Genomic DNA, 18,378 nt, shown 5'->3' on the forward strand with positions numbered 1-18,378 from the left:
CTCTTGGCACTCTAAGTTGGCAGTCAGCAAGGGAAGCAAACAGGAGGGAAAAATAGTTTTCCAGTATTTTCTCTCCTTTTTCATTTTTATCTTCACAGCAGAATTATTTTTTTTCCCAAGGGGAATCTGAGAAGCACAATGCCCTCTTTGTTTTAATAAGACCTGGGGAAATTCCACTGGCCTCCATGGCTGGTGATCTGGTGAGAATGTGAGAGAGGACGATGGCTTCTTGGGCATTCTGGTCAATAAGGTTTTTAGGGGAGCACTGGATGGACAGCCAAGGGAGGACTGGAAGGGATGGTTTCTAGCATCAGGTTGAACTGTAAAAGAGCTGCAGGTTGATACGTAGTGGTAGGAATGCCAGTGGAGTCAGTGTGCACAGTGACTCCCTAGGAGAGCTTTTCACCCCCCTCCCCGGGCTCATTGTACACCCTGGCAGAAGGAAAGGCTGCAACATCACCAAGGTGAGACATTTGCCAGAGGTACATACCAATGCACTTGTAAAGTTGAGGCTGCTGGTCGAGTTCTAAGGACCTCTTTTTAAGTAAGACTGGGTAGAGGGAGGGGCAGCCAAGGGCATCCCATGGCGACCTGACCACCACCCCAAGGTATGGTCCAAGGAGACAACAGATTCAAGAGCACATCTAATGCAAGTTCCTTGATTCATGCTCATTGCTGGCTGGGAACTTTGGGCTCTTCTTTGCAGGAGGAAGGGTGATCAGGTCAAGGACGCCAGAGGGGCTTAGAGAATCCATCTGGTGTGTGGGTGGTATGTAGAGAGTCATCCTATCCCTCTGGCTGTCCCTCCCAGGTCAGATTTGCCATGGTCCCCGTCCCTTCCTCTATCCCATTCACTGAGTAATATGAAAGGCTTCACTGAGGATTCTGAGTGGAGGGTGAAGGAGCCTGGGTAGGTAGCCATGTCTCTTACTGCACCCACAAAGACCTGGTCATAGCTTCTGGAAAAAATGAGCAATGCCATTGAGATCCAGGGCCCAAACTGAGTAGAGCAGTGACGAGAATGAGAGAGATGGGGTCAGAAGGGACACACCTTCCCTCTCTGAGCCTCTTTTGTTCCCACCTTGTCCTGGTTCCGCCACACTGGTGGGTCACACTGATAGGTCATCTGACCTGGCCTTGCTGCTGGCCTTGCTGAGACGGCGCTTGTCACTCTGGTAGCCATGGGGGAGGCGGTGACCTGGGGAGCCTTCGTTGGGTACCTCAGGCTTCTGGGCATAACGGATATGAATGAAACCCTCTCCAGGAATCTGCTCCTGGCCTCGCACTTGCTCAGTGGCCAGGTTATCTGTGTTCTGCTGAGAGGCCATCTTGTTACTGAATGGATTGAAGAATTTCCCCCCAGGGCCATTCTCCAGGCACTGATTGAAGTCAGGGGGTGGTGTGCAGCTCTGGACTATGCGGGCAGAGGGACCAGGAAGCTGGCACTCATCCATGCCCTGCTGTGACTTGACAAACCGCTGTCTGATCTTTTTCCAGCCCAGATGGTAGAGTTCTGCAAGGCTGAGGAAAAGGGACAGTCCGGCCACAGCCAGCATAAAGACAATGAAGACATTCTTCTCTGTGGGCCGGGACACATAACAGTTGACAGGATGGGGACAGGGACTCCTGCGGCAGACATGCAGGGTGTCCAGGAAGATGCCATAGAGGAGGTACTGGCCCACAATGAAGGCCACCTCCATGGTGGTGCGGATCAGGATGCTGCAGACGTAAGTGTTGAGCAGACTGCCCCGGAGGGGAATCCTTCCATTCACCTCTTCCCAGCAGGACAGCTCTGTCTTCTCGGCCACTGGGTACTCGTAAGAGGCAGCGCCCCGAACCTCTTTGGCCCTCTCGCCCTCCCGTAGCTTCCGCTTCTCCTGCATGCGCACAGTGTGCACGGCGTGGCCCAAGTACACTAGAGAGGGTGTGGAGACGAAGATGACCTGCAGCACCCAATAGCGAATGTGGGAGATGGGGAAGGCTTGGTCATAGCAGACGTTCTCGCAACCAGGCTGAATCGTATCACACTGGAAATCAGCCTGCTCGTCCCCCCAGGAGGACTCGGCAGCCGTGCCCAGCACCAGCATGCGGAATATGAAGAGGACGGTGAGCCAGACCTTACCGATCACCGTGGAATGCTTGTGTGTTTCCTCCAGGAACTCTCCCAGGAAGCTCCAGTCACCCATCTTGGCTCAGCAGAAGACAGACGCCAAGACTCCTGCAAATGGGACAGAGAGAAAAACAGAGGGATGCTTTCTGCAAACATCTGGAAGGTCCAATCATGCTCTGTGATTCCACTGACCCATACCAATGCGTTCCTTAAGAGAGTGCAGCTTAGAAGTCAGATTCACCTAAAAAGCTCTCTTCCTCCTCCCCCACCTGCAGCAAAAATGAAAGAGAAGACTCAAAGTAGTCATGATAGCAAGATTAGAGCATGATTCCCACGCTTTAATGGATCTAGAAATCACCTGAGATGTGTGTTATAATGTGGATTCTGTGCTGTTACCTCCAGAGATTCTACTCCAGGAGGTCTGGGATGGCCCCCAAGAATCTGGATTTGCAGCAAGCAGCCTAGGTTATTCTGATGCAGGCAGTCCAAGGACCTCACCCGAGAAACACTGGAGTAGTGGAAAGAACACAGGACAGGAGCCTGCAAATGTGACTCTGGACATTTACCTCACTGAGTCTGTTTCCTTGTCTGTAAAATGGGAATAGCTACACCAAAGGACTTTGAGGGTTAAATGAGATGAGGTATGTGATATGCTGAAAATCGTAATTCACGTGTTCCATATGTTTGAGCTGCTGTCAGGTGGAAAATATATATATATATTTTTCTGACTCCAGAGGCCAGAACTAGGTGGAAGAGAAAACGGTGAGGGTGGGAGAGGCAAATTTGGCCCCTTAGGAAGCATTTTCTGTTTCTATTTCTATTTCAATAACAATCAGAGCCATCCAGCATGGGCCAACTCTATCAGGAGGTGGCAAACAAAAACATTCAAAGTTTTCACAGGTTCCCCCAGCTGGTTAGCAGCTGGCAGTGCTGATCTACACTTCACTGCAGTGCAGCCATTCCAGCTGTATAGCTCAGCTTGTCTTTCTGCAGACAGAAGGTTCCCACACACAGACCTGCTCACCCACACATCCAGAATAAATGCCCCAAACCTTTAAGTCCCACACAGAACCTTCCCTCATCAGGTCCTCGCATGCTTCTTCAGCCTCATTTCCTGCCTATCCCCTTCAGTTGCCTTTGTCATGTCCAGCATGCCAAGTCCTGGAAGGTTCCCAAATGTTCTCCTCTCAGCCACCTCCTACATGCTCCCTCACCCCTATCTGAATCCTATTTACCCTTCAAAACTTAACCCAGTCATTGCTTTCCCAGCCCTCCCTGCTTCCTCAAGCTGAGCATCTTCAGCTCTGTGGTGGCCCTGGGGACACTCAGTCCTCTCCTAGCACTTGCCATCTTGTTTTGTGATCCTCTGCCTGTCTGTGTTCTTCCAGTAGGAGCTCCTTGAGAACAGGAATTCTCTTGTCCTCTGTACCATCATCACCCGGCCCAGAGTGGGTACTTAGTAAATCTTAGTTGAGTGAATGAAGGAGGGAGGGGGTGGCAGGCACTGGTGTTTTCTACCCGGTGGCAAACCAATCCCCTGTTTCTTGCTGTGTCCCATAAGCAGGTGAGAAGGCCAGCTATCACTTTCTCAGCCTCCACTGCAGTTAGTTCTGGTCTGTGAGGTGTGGGGAGAGTCTGATGTGGAAGGAGTACTCTAGAAAATGTTTTTCCATCCCCCAGTAAATAGAGCCTCACTTGAAGTCCTCTTCACCCCCAGGACTTCCTGCCTGTGGACAGTTTGTGTTTGTCAAGATGCCTGAAGCCTCCCAGAGAATCTCAGAAATGCCAACCAGTGCCCTGAGGCTTCTGAATCAACTCTTGAAACTTCTACCTCCAGAATTCTTACTTGATGAACAGTAAATGTCCTTATGGCTTAAGCCTTTAATCAACCAGTCCTAATCAACAGAATGACCAAAAAAAAAGGGGGGGCGGATTGAAGGTAAATATTCTCTTCTTGGAATCTTAAAACCTCGGATTCTGATGGGACCTTAGAGGTTGTCAAGTTCAAACTTTAACATTCACAACTTTGCTGCCAGTATGCCCCTGATTCCTATCCTATCCCGGTTCCTATCCTTATGCATATGAGGAGGGACAGCGCGAGGTTCCATATTTCACGGTCCAGGCTTTGGCTTCTGACTTGATACCTTGACAGAGACCAGCCTCCCGGCTCTGTCTTCTCCCAGCCCTCCACTCCCCAGCCCTGAGAGTACCCAGAGTCCCTGGGAATGAGAGAGTCCGTGAGTATGCGGAAAGGGCCTTATCTCTGTTCCCTTCCATATCAAAGACCCTTCCAAGTCTTGAGCCCTTTCCTCTGGTTTGTGATCAGACATTTGCCCTTTTCCTCACATGATGAAGGGCCCCCTCCATCGCCTCCAAAAGTGGAAAATTGTGGAGTGTTAGTCCAAAAGGAAAATGGCTGATTAGATAAGAGTCGGAATGGTCTGTGATCCCTTCTGGGCACGTGTACAGTGTTCAGCACCTTCAGGGTCATCAGCACACATGTGAAGGCCAGGATGTGGCGAGTGTCAGAGAGAAGGGAGGGAGAGAAGGGGAGAGAGGAGGAGCAAAAAGAGGGAAAAGACAAGGGGGAGTTGGAAATGGGAAAAAAGAGACCCTGTAACAGTTAAGGGAAGTTAATTTGGGGGTTAACTAAATGGAGTTCAAATCCCTGTGAATATCTGCTGAGCTTGGAGAAGTTACTGGATCTGTGTCTCAATTTCCTCACCTGCGAAATGGATATACTATTATTTAGCTCATAGAGTATTATGAGGTGATATGTAAAAAGCACTTAGCACAGTGCTCAGAATATAAGAACTGAATAAAAGGCAGCCATTACTAGCAAGGAAAGTGGTGGGGGAAGGACGAGAATAGGAGAAAGTGGAAGGTAGAGAGATGTGCATTACCAAGAAGAGAGAAACAGATAGAAGAGAAGAAGGGGAGAAAGCCAGAGGGAAAGAGAAATGGCAATCAAAAAGAAACAAAAAGAAAGAGAGAAACAAATGTTATATTCTTCCAGGATTTGGGGCAAGTTTTCCAAACTCTGCTCAATCCCTGAAGATTTTTCCCTTGATCTTCTGAGTCTGTCACTCATTCCTTGCAAGTCCCCAAGGAAATATAAAAATAGTTCAAGGCAAAGAATGTGATGCTTTGGTCTAGTCTGCCAAGAGGCTTGCCTGCTGACTGCCTCACTTGTAGTCCAAGGAGTCCCACCTGGAAGAAGTAAAACACAGGTACAAGAAAGGAACATTGCAGGATATCAGAAAGACAGTCTTAGGATGCCTCATCGGGAGAGAACAAGAGAAACTAACCAGCTGGGGAGGTGTGGGCTAGGGCAGACCCCGTGGGCCCTGGCAGCAGTATATAGGGTGAAAAACCTCTCGTTTGCGACATCCTGGATGACTCAAACAAGGTCAGAGAAACTTAACATTGCTATCATGTACCAGCCGCTCAGCTTATAATATGAAAGGTCCCCGGCTGAAGTCAGTTTCCCAACACCTCTGGGTCCCTTTGGGCCCCCGACAACCTCAGCCAAAGAAACTTGTAGATTAGACACTCGTTGAGTTTTCTGGGTGTACAGCACATAAAAAGCTTTGTAGATTATTATCCATTTCTTGGCAGGAAGTGTGTTAGGAGGGGCAAAGGCAGCTGCCCATGCCATGAATAAATTCTGTCAAATAAAAATGGTAGTATACCCCACTGCTTTATCTGTGACCTTCACTGGCTTCCTACTGCTTATAAAGTCCAAACAATTTAACTTGCACTTGAGACCCTCCACAGCACAGCCTCATCCCATCTATTTCTGCTGTTCCCCTCACATACTCAGTACTTAAGCTACACAACTCCCCACACGTGTATTCACGGCCCACAGTTTCTCACCTCTTTATCTTGGCTCCCCGTGTTGCCTCTGCCTACGATGTCCTTCCCTTTCGTTCATTCATTTAATAAGTTTGTTGAGCGGTTACCAGTTACCAGGTATCATGCAGTGATGATGGCACTGAAGGTGCAGCAGTTAAAAAGACAAGCACGGAGTCCCTGCCTTTACTGAGCTTAACTGCCTTTATTTCCCTTAATTAAGGAGAGAGAACAAACACATAATTGCAATAAAGCACGATGTGTGTTGACATTAGGGAGGCACAGGGGGCTATGGGAATGTAAGGCAGGTTGACTCTGGTTCAGGGTGGGGCCTGGACCCTCCATAGAGCCCTGGGTAATTCAATTCTACAGCCCTCTGCAACTGATGCAAGTTCTGAAGTCCCCAAGGCAAAGAGAGATGGTCCCTAGAACCTGGACAAGAACATCCCAACTCTGAACGTTCCTTACTCCAAGACCTTCCACATCCTCTTTTAATGTGTCATGTCCTGGGACAAAGCAAAAATTTTGGAGAAGTATTTAGGGAACGTCTTTGGTAATAGTAACATTACACCTGGAGAAGAGGGAAAAGGCCAAAGGAAGGTTTTTGTGCATAGTGAACATGAATCATTTTATTCCTTTACTTCATGTATTATATGGCTAGAAACAAAATTCAGGGTCTACGTTCCCAGTCCAGTGCTCCTCCTCATGTTGGCACTGTTGCCGCCCTCGGCAGCCAATGTTTTTAAAGACAGCCAATTTAGAGCAACCCAAATTAACATGAACTCATAGCCAGCACCTCTTCTTCTGACCCCACAGATCTAGGTGGAAATGGAGACGTCTTCTCAAATTGCTCTCATCCCTCTGATGTCTCCCGAACTCTGAAGATGCTAAATTACCATCCAGCAGGCAGGATACATTCCCGCACTGGGTTATATGCTGCCTTACACTTGTTCTCCAAAAGCTTCTTGTCTATCAGCCAACCCGCAAGTATTTTTTCTGAGTCCCTACTATGTGTCTACTACTGTTCTGGGTACTGAAATAATACCTCACGGGTCCCAGACCTGGCAAATACTAGGCACGCAATGATATCTGTTGGATTAATAAACAGATCAGGCATGACTCCTGCCCTCAAGGATTTAATGGCTTTTTCCCTCAGATGAGTAGTAGACTTCTCAAAGTCAAAAGCCTGTCTTCTGCTTTGTATTCTTATTGCATTAGGCTTTCTCATTAGGTGCATAATAAAGGCTTTCTTAATAATTGAAAAAAAATGTTTGGTCTAGCAGTAAGATTGCATTACCTCTGACAAAGCCCCCAAATGGGGTGGGGACATAAGGCACTGCACTCGGTAGTCACCCTGCTCGTTGCAGTCCTTTAGTAGTGGCTGCAGCATAAGCTAGGCAGGCTGCAGGTGACAGGTGCGCCACCCAGCACACAGCTGAACCTGCACCCCCATCTCTCCTGCTCAAGAAGGCATGTTGCAAGTGAGCAAGAAGCTACCATGGGGATGCCTTGAAAATTCTCTTCCTTCTGTTGATTCTAGTTCTGTCCTCTGAAACCAAATATAACAGCCCTTACAATATACTATTTGACAACAATTTCTGTGTCCCCCCAAGTCAACAGCTGGGCCTTGGGTTAAATTGTAAAACCATTTGGATTTCACACACTTAAGGAGAATTTTTTGCTCTGTGGACTGTGTATTATCTCTCCAACTCAACCCTGAGTCCTTGAAGACAAGCCCCATAACTATTTTTCGCTGGATCCTCCCCCTGAATCACCTTACCCTCTCTTCCACCTTATTGTTTAATATCGTGCCCTGCACCTGATAGGTTGATTCGTGTACTTTTTAGAAACAACAGTGGATGAATGACAGCATTCAGGTCACTCAAAACACCTAATGCCACTAGAGGCACCTCCCTGGGAAGCTGGCCTAGGGACATCTGCACAATGACTATGGTGACCAGGACACCAGGGAGAGAAAAGCCACTGAGCCGTCCTTCTGCCCATGAGAGAGTCCTCCACTTGGCTGAGCAGGACTGAACGTGTCTAGAGCAGAGACTTGGTCACCATGGACTATTCTTTCTCTGCCTCCCCCACAGATCACTGGGAAACTCACCCAAGTTTGTCAACATTAGATTTTAAGACCACTCTGCAGAGGCTGCGTCTAATTCTGGATAATGACACATGTACTGGATAGTATCTAACAGACCTCTGGTTCTCAATAAAGATTGTTATTCACAGTAAGAATAACAATCCCCTGGGCCCCTGCTATAATTCCTCTCACCATACAGTGGAATGCGGCAAGGGCAGGGTTGACTTGCTTCCCAATGAAGAGAATTCTGTTGTAAAAGGACCCATAGGGCCTCACTCAAAGGATGCCTTAGACATAGTATCATGTCAGTGCAGCTCAGTTCAGAAAGTGTTTATGAACCCCAATGCTACACCAGACATCAAAGGTGGCTTTATAAAGTGAAGTGCCAACTATAACCATCATCTTGGGACTCTTTTGGAGCTTATTCATTAATGTACATTTTTCTAATTTTCCCCCACCCCAGTAGTTTCTCCCTAAAATGGATATGTAGGGAGGATTACATGAGAGAGTGGTTTTGATCCTCAGCTACCTCATTCATCTTTATTATCCTTCGAGATTCTCAGCTTCATTTGCTAGTTTACCCAGAGTTACACAAAAAGAGAATTTGAATCTAGGTGATAATAACAATAATTATAATAAAACCTAACACTTAATGAGACCCTTCTATGTGCCAGACACTCGGCAAGTTTCTTGATATATATATTCTCATTTGATTCTCACAATAATTGGAGGAACTAGGGACTGGCCCCATCCCCTTCTTACAAGGCTCAGAGAGGGTGTTTCGAGCAAAATCACTTAAGGATGACTTGCTAGTAAGCGATGAAGTTGGCACCAAAGCCAGCTGTTGTCTTTCCTGACAGTGATGCCCCTGCCTTAAGAACTGTACTAGATTCTATCTAAATCGCCTTAAGTTCCTTTCTTTGAAAATCCTTACTCATCAAAGGTTGTCCTCTTTTCATAAGATAACTTCCACAGGGATATTTGTGAGATAACTATTAGAATAGGGAGTTGATTTGTGCATGGTTAAGGGTAATTTGTACATTTAGAATTTTCATTCTTTCCTGATTTAGGTTTGGGGTAGCTACTTCAACCAGATAGATGTATGATATACCTACAGCTACTGAGTTGGGCAGTGTGGGCAACTTTCTCAGAATGAGAAGTCCAGAGGGGGCCTGCACCCCTGAACCTTGACCACTAGAGAGGGGAGAGGGAGCTAGAGATGAGACAGAGGGAAAATGAGACAGATGGAGGAGATTAACTATCACTTTAGTTTTCCTGCTACTCCAGCCAAGGGCAGATAATTAACCTCTTTAAATTTAATTATTTGATTCTGGCAAGGACAGAGTAGTCCACTCAGAGATCCTGCTGGCTGGCAGTTGTTTCAAAGCCAAGGAGGTAGGAGGGAGCAGGCAAAGTAGAGAAAGAGAGTTATGCTAGGATAAGTCATTTTCTTCTTAAAAAGTTAGAAGAAGACATATTTACAAGGAATGGATGGGAGGGGCTGGCAAATGGAGATATTCAATTACAATGAAATATCAGGAGGTCTTTATTAATTACCAGAAGGGGTTGATTAATACCTATGCAGTTATTAACGAAAATTATATTTATGAAATGCTTTATTATTTCCAACATCTTGTCATTGATTCATAGTACAGTAGAGCTAAAAGGAATCTAGGGATCAAGCGAATTCAACCTCTTATCTCTACACAAGATGAAGACAAGGGTCCCGGGAAGTTAAGTAATCATAATAACAGATATCACTAAGTTGAGTGTTTTCCATGTGTGAAGCATTTTACAACTATACTTTCTACCCCTTACATGACATTAACATTACTTTCTAACCATTACTTCAGCCCTGCTAGGAAAGCAGTATTATTCCATTTTACAGCCGAGAAAACTGAGACTCAGAATTTAAGTAACTTGTACAGAGTCACACAAGTAGCAAATGCTGCAGCAGGGACTTGAACCTGGTCTGCCTGGCTCCTGCCTTTCTCTCTGTGTCTCTTAAAGGGAAAGAAAAGCAAAGAGGCCCTAGGACTGATAGGACTGACAGCTGGTGACAAACCTGTGACCAGAGCTCCAGTGTCTTAACTCCCAGAGCAGATCTTTTCCTGTAAGAGGCCCAGGGTTTTTCCTTTTAGCCTCTGGCTTGTGGATTGGCCAACCCTTGCATATGCTGTTCCTAGAATTGATGATCACATGGAGGCCTTCAGCCCAGAGTGGTCAGGATTCCCAGACTCTTCAGCATCTGCCACCATTTGGCCAGAATTCACATATAGAAAGTTATTTCCTTTTTTAGCCAGTAAGTGTTCTTGGCTGCGGCAGTGTCGACTGCCGGGTTCTTGGCTGGCCAGACAGCAGGCTCTGGTGTTCCATTGATGTCAGATCATAACAAGAGCAATAGGAACAGAAAGAGTTAGGTGGTGGGACTCGTGGTTCCCAGGAAGAGTGGGAATCGAACCTTATTTCCATCACCCTCTAGTTGTGTGACCTCAGGCAAGTAACATAACCTCTCAGTTTCCTCTACATCTGAAAAAAGGGGAATGTTTACTCATGGGGATTGAACAATGTGTGAGTAAGTGGAAACATCTAGAACAGTAATTGGCACATAGTAGACACTCAATAATGTTAGTTCCTTGTTTTCTTTTCTGCCATTTCCAGTAAAAACTCCTCTCAAACATGACCCAACTAGTCAACTTGAGGCAGCATTTGACATGCAGCAGGCTGGTTAGAGGGACACAGCAAGGACGCCCTATGTGCCACCAAGTGGGGGAGGGTGACTATCAGAGGTGGGGAAAACATGGGCAATGGGAAGGATATTAATTTAACTCTAAATCAGTTATTTCACTAGGTGGAAAGAAGAGAGGTGGGGTGGAGAAGAAGGGAGGTGTAGAGTCCCACTCCAGTCAGGTCCCTTGTGTTCTCGTAATTGGTCAAGCCTGCCCCTGAACTTTTGTTTAACTCGAGCTTTGGGGCCTGGAGATGGACTCCACATGAGTCCCTATTATAAAATATGTGCTTCATATAATTCCCTCCTTCTGAGGAGCTGCAGCACTTTGGAATCTGATCACCAATCCAAAGGCATGTCCACATGTGTAGGTTTGAAGCTGGCTCAGTTCTACTTGAAAGAGAAATAGGAGGTTGTCTACTCTGTGCTCTGAGGAGAAGAGGTGTCCTGACCCCTAAACACACCTGCCCTCTCCTGAAGTCCTGAATCATGAAGATGCCAGGTTGGATTAAGATTCTCTAAGTCCTCTGTGGACAAGAGCCTCAGAAGAGAGGCTCTTTCTGGTTCCAGCTATTTCTTTGTGACTCTAGTCAAGATATTCCCCCTCCCTGAGCCTGAGTTCACTCATGGGTAAAACTAAGTGGTTGAGCTGGATGGTTGCTAAGGCCTTTCCAGCTCTAAGTTAGAACATCTGGGGAGTTTGTGACTTGCCCAATTGCGATGGTATGGCAAATTAGTGGCAAAGCCAAGAGGTGAATCCAGATATTCTGACTCCCAACTTAGTCGGCAAAAGTCCACCCAGAAAAAAAACTGTGGTCATAAAAACCAACAATACCTTCTCAGAATTTCATGCCATGGTGAGCCTTCACCATGGAAAGGCCTTTGCACCAAATGAGTCTCAATTCAAAGAGACTTGGACTGAGCACCAGGTGACCTGGATTCCACTCTATTGTTCTGTTGTTCATTGAGCACTTACTATGTGGTAGCCACTTAAAATACATTATTTTATTTAATCTTCATAAAACCTTACAAGGAAATTATTTATTATTAACCTCTTTGACAGATGAAGAAACTGAGGATCGGAGACATTAAATAATTTTCCCAAGGTTTACACAGCTGAAATTCTAACCCAAATGTGATTCCAGATGCCTAGGCCCTTCCTTCTGCCTTACCCCTGAATCAGATAAACTCTAAGATCCCTCTGTGTTATTTCAATACCTCTGATTCTGAGACCTCCTGACTCCCTTTCCTTATGAAGGTGAGTGGATTATTGAAGGCTGAATTTTTCTTCCCCATGATTTGCTAAAATGTCAGAAACAATTGATTCACAAAGTGGCATCAAGTGGTCATTTGCCAGGAGCCAGCAGCTTCTGACTGTAGAAAGGAAGTCACCTTCCTTCCTAGGAGAACTGAAGCTTTCCTGGGAAAGTGCGCAACTCTCCCCTTCAGTCAGTTCAATCCTGGAGCCCAGAGTGGAGCCAGTTCATACAGAGAGTTGCTGGACTCCCCGGTGGGGGAGTTCTTCCCTGGGACAGAAGGCAGAGCCTGGGCCTTGGGTCTCCCTGGCCCTAAGGACTGCAGGTCTTCTAGTTCCTGTCCTGATTGATCCACACAGACAGGCTCCCTGCCCTGTGTTAACTGGCTGGGCCCCGAGCGGGGATCAACCAGGACCCAAGAGGCCAGGCTGCCCTGCGGTAGCCCGGCTGGCTGCGAGAGCCCAGAACTCTCCGCTGCATGTGCCCCCCACCAGCTGGCAGAGATGAGGAGGATTAGGTGGGAAGGTGATGTCCCTGCCAGGAAGCAGGATTACAGAGATGCTTCCATGCAAGAAGCAGGGAGGTTTGGGGAGAAATGGAGGCTCAGAAAACACAGCCAAGGACGGAAGGCAGAAGAGCCCTAGATGTGAGTGAACAGAGCGGGATGTACTCTCAACTGAACTGGCCCTGCCTGACTCACTGTGTCGTCTCCAACAAGTCACTTGCCTTTTCTAGGCCTTGTTTTCCTTAGTTGTCAAAGAAGAAGTTGACTGGCAATCTAGGAGACTTCTTCCAGTTCTAATGGCCTAGGACTTTAGACCAGTACCTGGCAGGGGGACAGGAGTGAGACAGTTAGGAGACAAGAACAATAACCAGTCTCAACAGCCCAGCAAGAACATCTCTGGGGTTCCAAGCCAGCGGCCAAGCTGGGCAACACAGTTGTGTTACTGCCATGGCTCTCTGAACTTCACGCGTCTGGGGGAGGGGATGCCCTGAGGGTGCCCAGTTTGGAAGCCAGGAAACACACGTCCTGGTACTGCCTGCCATATGCCCAGTGGTCACTGGAGCTGCTCTACAGCTGCTAAGTGAGGAAAAGGCTTGGAAGATCAGCGAGGGGAGAAGGCTCCGGACAGCAATGCCACCGCGGGGAACCTGGCCAGAGGGTGGAGAGAGCTGTCCCACGAGAACAGGGTGTGGGCTGGGCTGTGACTCCAGGGTTAGTGGGTGGAAGAGACGGCGACCACTTGGCCTGATGATGTGAAAGTTAGTCTAGGATGCTTCTAAAGACCAGCTTGTGTCCCCAGCTATGAAGCCACCACCCCAGGCAAAGGGGGGTGGCCTTGGTCTCTTCTCTGTTCAGTGTCACTGGCCTCCTCCCAGGCCTCCCGACCCCCTGCCCAGTGCTCCCCACACTGCCCTTCCTTCTCTTAGGCCAGTCGGGCCCGGTGTGCCAGAGCTGTGCTCAGGAGACAGCCCAGTGGGATGCTGACGAGTCAGAACCAAGAACTCCTCCATTATGACAGGATACTGAGAGGGGGGACGAAGGAAAACTGAACAAAGGCACAGTAAGGATGTAAACTCCTGTGTCAGCCTTCCCTTTTGTAGTGGCTCTGAGGCGCATTTGAGCTAAGGAATCTCAGCCTTGGACAGTGTTACTGCTGAAGGGAACCAGAGGGATCCTGCTACTTCAAACCATTCATTTTATAGATGAGGAAACTGAGGCCCAGAAGGGGGAACTGTCTGGCCCAAGGTCACACAGCCCCTCAGTGCACCAGAGCCCAGGTCTCTTGGGCCCTGAGTCCGGGCTCCTTTACCACAAGCTCAGAAGGGAGATCAAGGGGCTGTCAGGAACCTTCCTGCCCTGTGCCCAGGAGGAAAGGAGACCTTCCGGTGGCCACCTCTCCCCGGCTTCCTCTCCGGGTCTCACCAGCCTCTTTCCTCCAACAGCAAGTGACCAGATTGCTCACAATGGACAGCGGGGACATGATACTCCGCAGGAAACTAAGCAGGGAATATTTTTAAACCATCCAACATGCCCTAGGGGGAAAAAAATCAAAACACTTTCCTAGATGCTGTGGAAAGCATTTCAAAAGGAATTCCAAGCCTAGAGGAAGCATGGTAAAACAGCGATGGCTTGGGTTTTTAAAGGGCCAATGCCAATCTTCACAAAAGTGCCTGGAAACGACCTGGTGTCCTGACTGTAAGATGCCGCTGGAGCACGGCGCATCTGTGAGAGGTAGATGGACGGCAAAGGGCCTCCACTTGCATTTCTACAGCTCCTTCTAAATTGAGTAAGTGATTTATCTGCTGCTTCATAAGCTGTTCTCTTCAATATACCCAAAGCTCACCATCACAGGGACTGGTGAGAGGGGTAGGGAGGAAACCCACAGGTGCAGAGAGAGAGCTTTGTTGTGATCCAGCAACAAAGCTGGAGATTCAAGGCTCTCTCCCTGCCTCTCTCTCATCAACTGGTAGTTTTATCTCTTAAAAGTCAAGTTTCCCCTTACCGTCCTCTTTTCCTCCTGTCTGGAATTCCAGTTGGCTTCTTGGTTCTCTGGCCGCCTCACCCCGCTGCCCACTCTTCCTTGCTCTCCAGCCTGTCGCTCGTTCCTCTCCCACCCTCTTTTTAATCGCTATCTGTCACCCTCCCTCCGCCCACTTCTTCCTACTCTTTCTCTCTCCTCCCCCTTCCCCCTCGAGATCCCTCCCTCCCCTCTCTCTCTTGTGCTCCTAGAATCTTTGCTCATTTAAAAAGTTTTCTCCCCTCTACCTCCTTGCAGCCTCTCCTCACCGCGTTCTCCCCAGAAGGAGACTGAGTCCTCCCCTCCCCCTCTGCCCTGCCCCCGTCACTGTCGCCACAGTCCTCGCGCCGGCCCCCTATCCCTCCGGCTGGTGGTGCACTGCCTCCCTAGTCTTTGCCTGCTCACCCTCTGCCGGGCCACTTTCCTGGGGCGTCAGCGGGAAAGCTGGCACTACCTTGGAGATCCCTTTTCCCCATCCTTTTCCTGTCGTCAGAAAAAAAGAGTGCTCATTCCCAGAGCAGGTCTTTTGGGGAACCTCTACTATGCCCACGAGAGTGAGCTGAGGCTCACAAATCACAAGCACCCACACCCAGAAGAGACACCAGAGGTAACCTGAAAGCTCAAAAGGGCAGGGAGAGGGCATCTCCACTGCCCAGGACTACTTCCTCCTTCTCCTCTAATGAAAAGAGAGTGCTTTCTATGTGCCAGGCACTGGGCTAGGGGTGAGAGAGATATGGATATAGATATAGATATAGTATTTTTATTTCACTTAATCATTTCAATGTCCAGTTCTCAAGGTAGACATTTCTACATTTCACATTTGAGGAAACTGAGGTTCAGAGAAATCATGATCATGGTGACCCAGTTAGTAAATGGGAGAGTCCGGATTAGAAGCTTTAGCCAATGCCAAAAGTCACCTCTTTGCTTTTTCTACAAAAGCATACAGGCCTCCCAGCTGGAACTGAACTGACAGAAGTAAGGCTGTCTCTTGTTAAATCACATGCCACAGGTGGGCAAATTTGGAAACTGTGAGGCATCTCTACCCTCAAGCTCCCCTCATTCTCAACTACTTTCCTCAACTCCTCAACTTATATGCTTAGCCATGGACCCAGTTGGACTGTGATAAAAGTCAACAACAGAGGTAACTACAAGTGGACTGAAATCAGACAAACCAATGACCAAGAGCCCACAGATTGTGAGAGCTAGAAGAAAACCCCAAAGATCATCTGGGACAGCCAGGAAAACTGAGGCCCACAGACTCAAGGCCACTTGTCAATGTCACACATAGTACATGGCAGAGGCAGGACCAGAACCCAGATCCATTCCTTTGCTCCACATCATCATGTGCACATATATTCACAAATATTCCAACAGTTTGCAAAACTTTGTTTCTTTAGTGGGTGATATTTTTCATGGGTAAATAAGCTTAGGATCAGCAAGAGGGAAAGAACATGGGGCCAAATTTCCTGTGTCTAGGGAGATAGCAGCCCTGCTGAAAACAAACTCAAGATTCTTGATTCCTTAGCCAGAGTTTCCCCACCTTTTTTCCTGTGTAGCTTCAGAGCAGATGCTGGGGCCAGACTGTCTGGGTTTGAATCCTGTCTCTACCACTTACCAGCTATGTAACAGTGGGCAAGTTAGCATAAACTCTATGCCTCTTAGTTCCCTCAACTGTAAATTAGGGATAATAATAACTACCTCCTAGATCATCATGAGGACCAATGCAGATGTGTAAGGCACCTGGAACAATGTCTGGTACATGGTAAGTGTTGTGGATATGACTGCAAAATACAATACAATACAATACAATGCAATTCAATACAATGCAAGACAATACAATGCAATGCCTGCCTCCTCCTGCCTGTACTTCCCATGGCTGGTGCAAACTCCTGGGATAGAATTCAACATGTGAAACATAGGGAGCCCTGGTGATATCCAGTTTCCTCTCCAAAGCAGAGATTTTCCCCACGCTATGGCTTTCTCCTTACATCTCAGTCACTCAAAAAGGCTGCGGGTTCCTGGGAATACCTTATTATCTTCAGCCAGGAGATGGCCAGTTAAAGAACCCGTAAGTCTCAGTTGAAGGATAATCTGAGAGTGGGGAAGTTTTAATGGAGTATTAACTCCTAGATAATCAGCTGTCAAAGGAGGGTCCAGCTGAGGCCGTGGCTGAAGGTGAAGAGAGAATGCCATTTTCCTCTGAGTGCCCAGAAGGGAAGAATTACCGAGATGTAGGTACACCCAAGATCCTGGAGCAAGTGCAGAGCACAGAAAATAAATGCTTCCACTCTGCTTGGCAGGTAGAGAATAAGACAGTGAAGAAACTGGATGGGTTGCTAGAGGTGATCCAGGAGGTCCAAGTAAGTGCTGAGAGAAGACTGAGTTCTTGAGCTCAGATCATCCCAACTCAACGAAGTTGAGCAGCCCTCCAGCCAGGTACTCTGCTCAAGATGGCATCTAGGACAGAGTGTATTTGATGGCCCAAAGCTAAGCTGCTTTGGCAAGGTCTTCAGAACTCTGGTTTATTCCTCACCATAAGGCCTCTGACAAAAGTTAGGAAACTTTTGTCATTTGGGCTATAGATCCAAGGTAATTGTCTAAAGGGGCTGAATCTGGCTATCACCACATATTAAGAAGGATGCCATGAGCAGATGCCCGATGCTCCAGAAAAGAAGGTGCAGGCAAAGAACCAGGGGTGGGCACACCCCTGTCATGTCCTCCCCGTCATTCTCATGTTCAGCTTAAGAAAGGGTCTTAGGGGTGCCAAGGTCTGTGTTCCACTCATTAAAAAATATGGAGAACTCGGATTTAAAGAGGAAGCCAAAATCTGGTCAAAGAGTACTTGTAAGGAAAGTTGTAGAAGTGGGATGGCAAAATGGACTTCATTCTACATTCACCATATGCTAGGCTTTGGGCTAGGCACACTTCACATTATTGTACTTGGAGAGGAAAAGACAGAAAGATGACCTTCTAAAGCTCACTTGAACCATCCATCAAGGTCTCCTGGATAAGAATTCATTGGCCACTCTTATGGGCCCAGCCTACGCTAACTGGGAGGCAAGACCATCCCTTGTCCACAAGAAGCTGACATTCTAGTTGCAGAAAAGAGCTATTCAAACAAAACAATTAGTATAAATGGCAGTATCTATATGCATTTGTCCTCAATACATAATTATGTAATAAACTGTTAAATTATGTAAGGAAAAATCATTTGGAAAACAGATTCATATAGAGCAATGTCTTTGCTGTGCTGTAATGAAGGAGAAAGGGATAGGCACATTTACTGAAGGCCTTCTATGTACCAGGCATTCTCACCTCACAACGCTGCAAGTTAGATACTATGTTATTATGTCCATTCTACAGAAAAGAAAATTCAGACTCAGAGAAGTTTAGCAACTTGCCCAAGATTATTCAGTTAATAGGTGGAGAAAAGGTCTGCCTGATTCTAAAGGCCAGGCACTTTCTCCCCATGGCTGTAGAGGAAATTCTCATGAAACCCGTTTATCTGGTCAGAGCGGGGAGCATGGGGCCCTCCAGCTGGGAGCAAACAGGCCTGCAGATGGCACAAGAAGGATGGGCTCCAGCCCTAGCAGGAGAGATTGTCTTTGACCATGACTATGAAGGTGGTCCAGCATCATCTGAGATTTCCAGGAAGAGACACAGTCACCTTTTCTTCGAGTATTTTAAAGGTGGCATTTTGAAAAGTGCATCTTTTTTGCGTCTCCTTATAGACAAGTGGGCAAATGAACAAACCTTTCAATGTCTCCTCTATCCAATGAATCTCTGACTCTATGAGTTTCCTTCCCAAGACGCTGAGGTCC

At 47.4% G+C, this 18,378-nt stretch overlaps 1 protein-coding gene across 1 annotated transcript; it reads right to left on the bottom strand.

Annotated features, from left to right (window-relative positions):
* Positions 1-1,109: 1,109 nt before the first annotated feature.
* GJA5 (gap junction protein alpha 5) lies at positions 1,110-14,646 on the bottom strand (the record flags this gene model as incomplete). The annotated part of the gene is made up of 2 exons (XM_079697372.1): positions 14,543-14,646; positions 1,110-2,218 (listed from the first exon to the last, which is right to left on the bottom strand). Exon 2 carries the CDS (start codon positions 2,184-2,186, stop codon positions 1,110-1,112), a length of 1,077 nt encoding a protein of 358 aa, XP_079553498.1. The 5' UTR covers positions 2,187-2,218; positions 14,543-14,646.
* Between the last annotated feature and the right edge of the window lie 3,732 nt (positions 14,647-18,378).

The sequence above is a fragment of the Hyperoodon ampullatus genome (assembly GCF_949752795.1).
Source record: "Hyperoodon ampullatus genome assembly, chromosome: 2".
NCBI lineage: Eukaryota > Metazoa > Chordata > Mammalia > Artiodactyla > Ziphiidae > Hyperoodon > Hyperoodon ampullatus.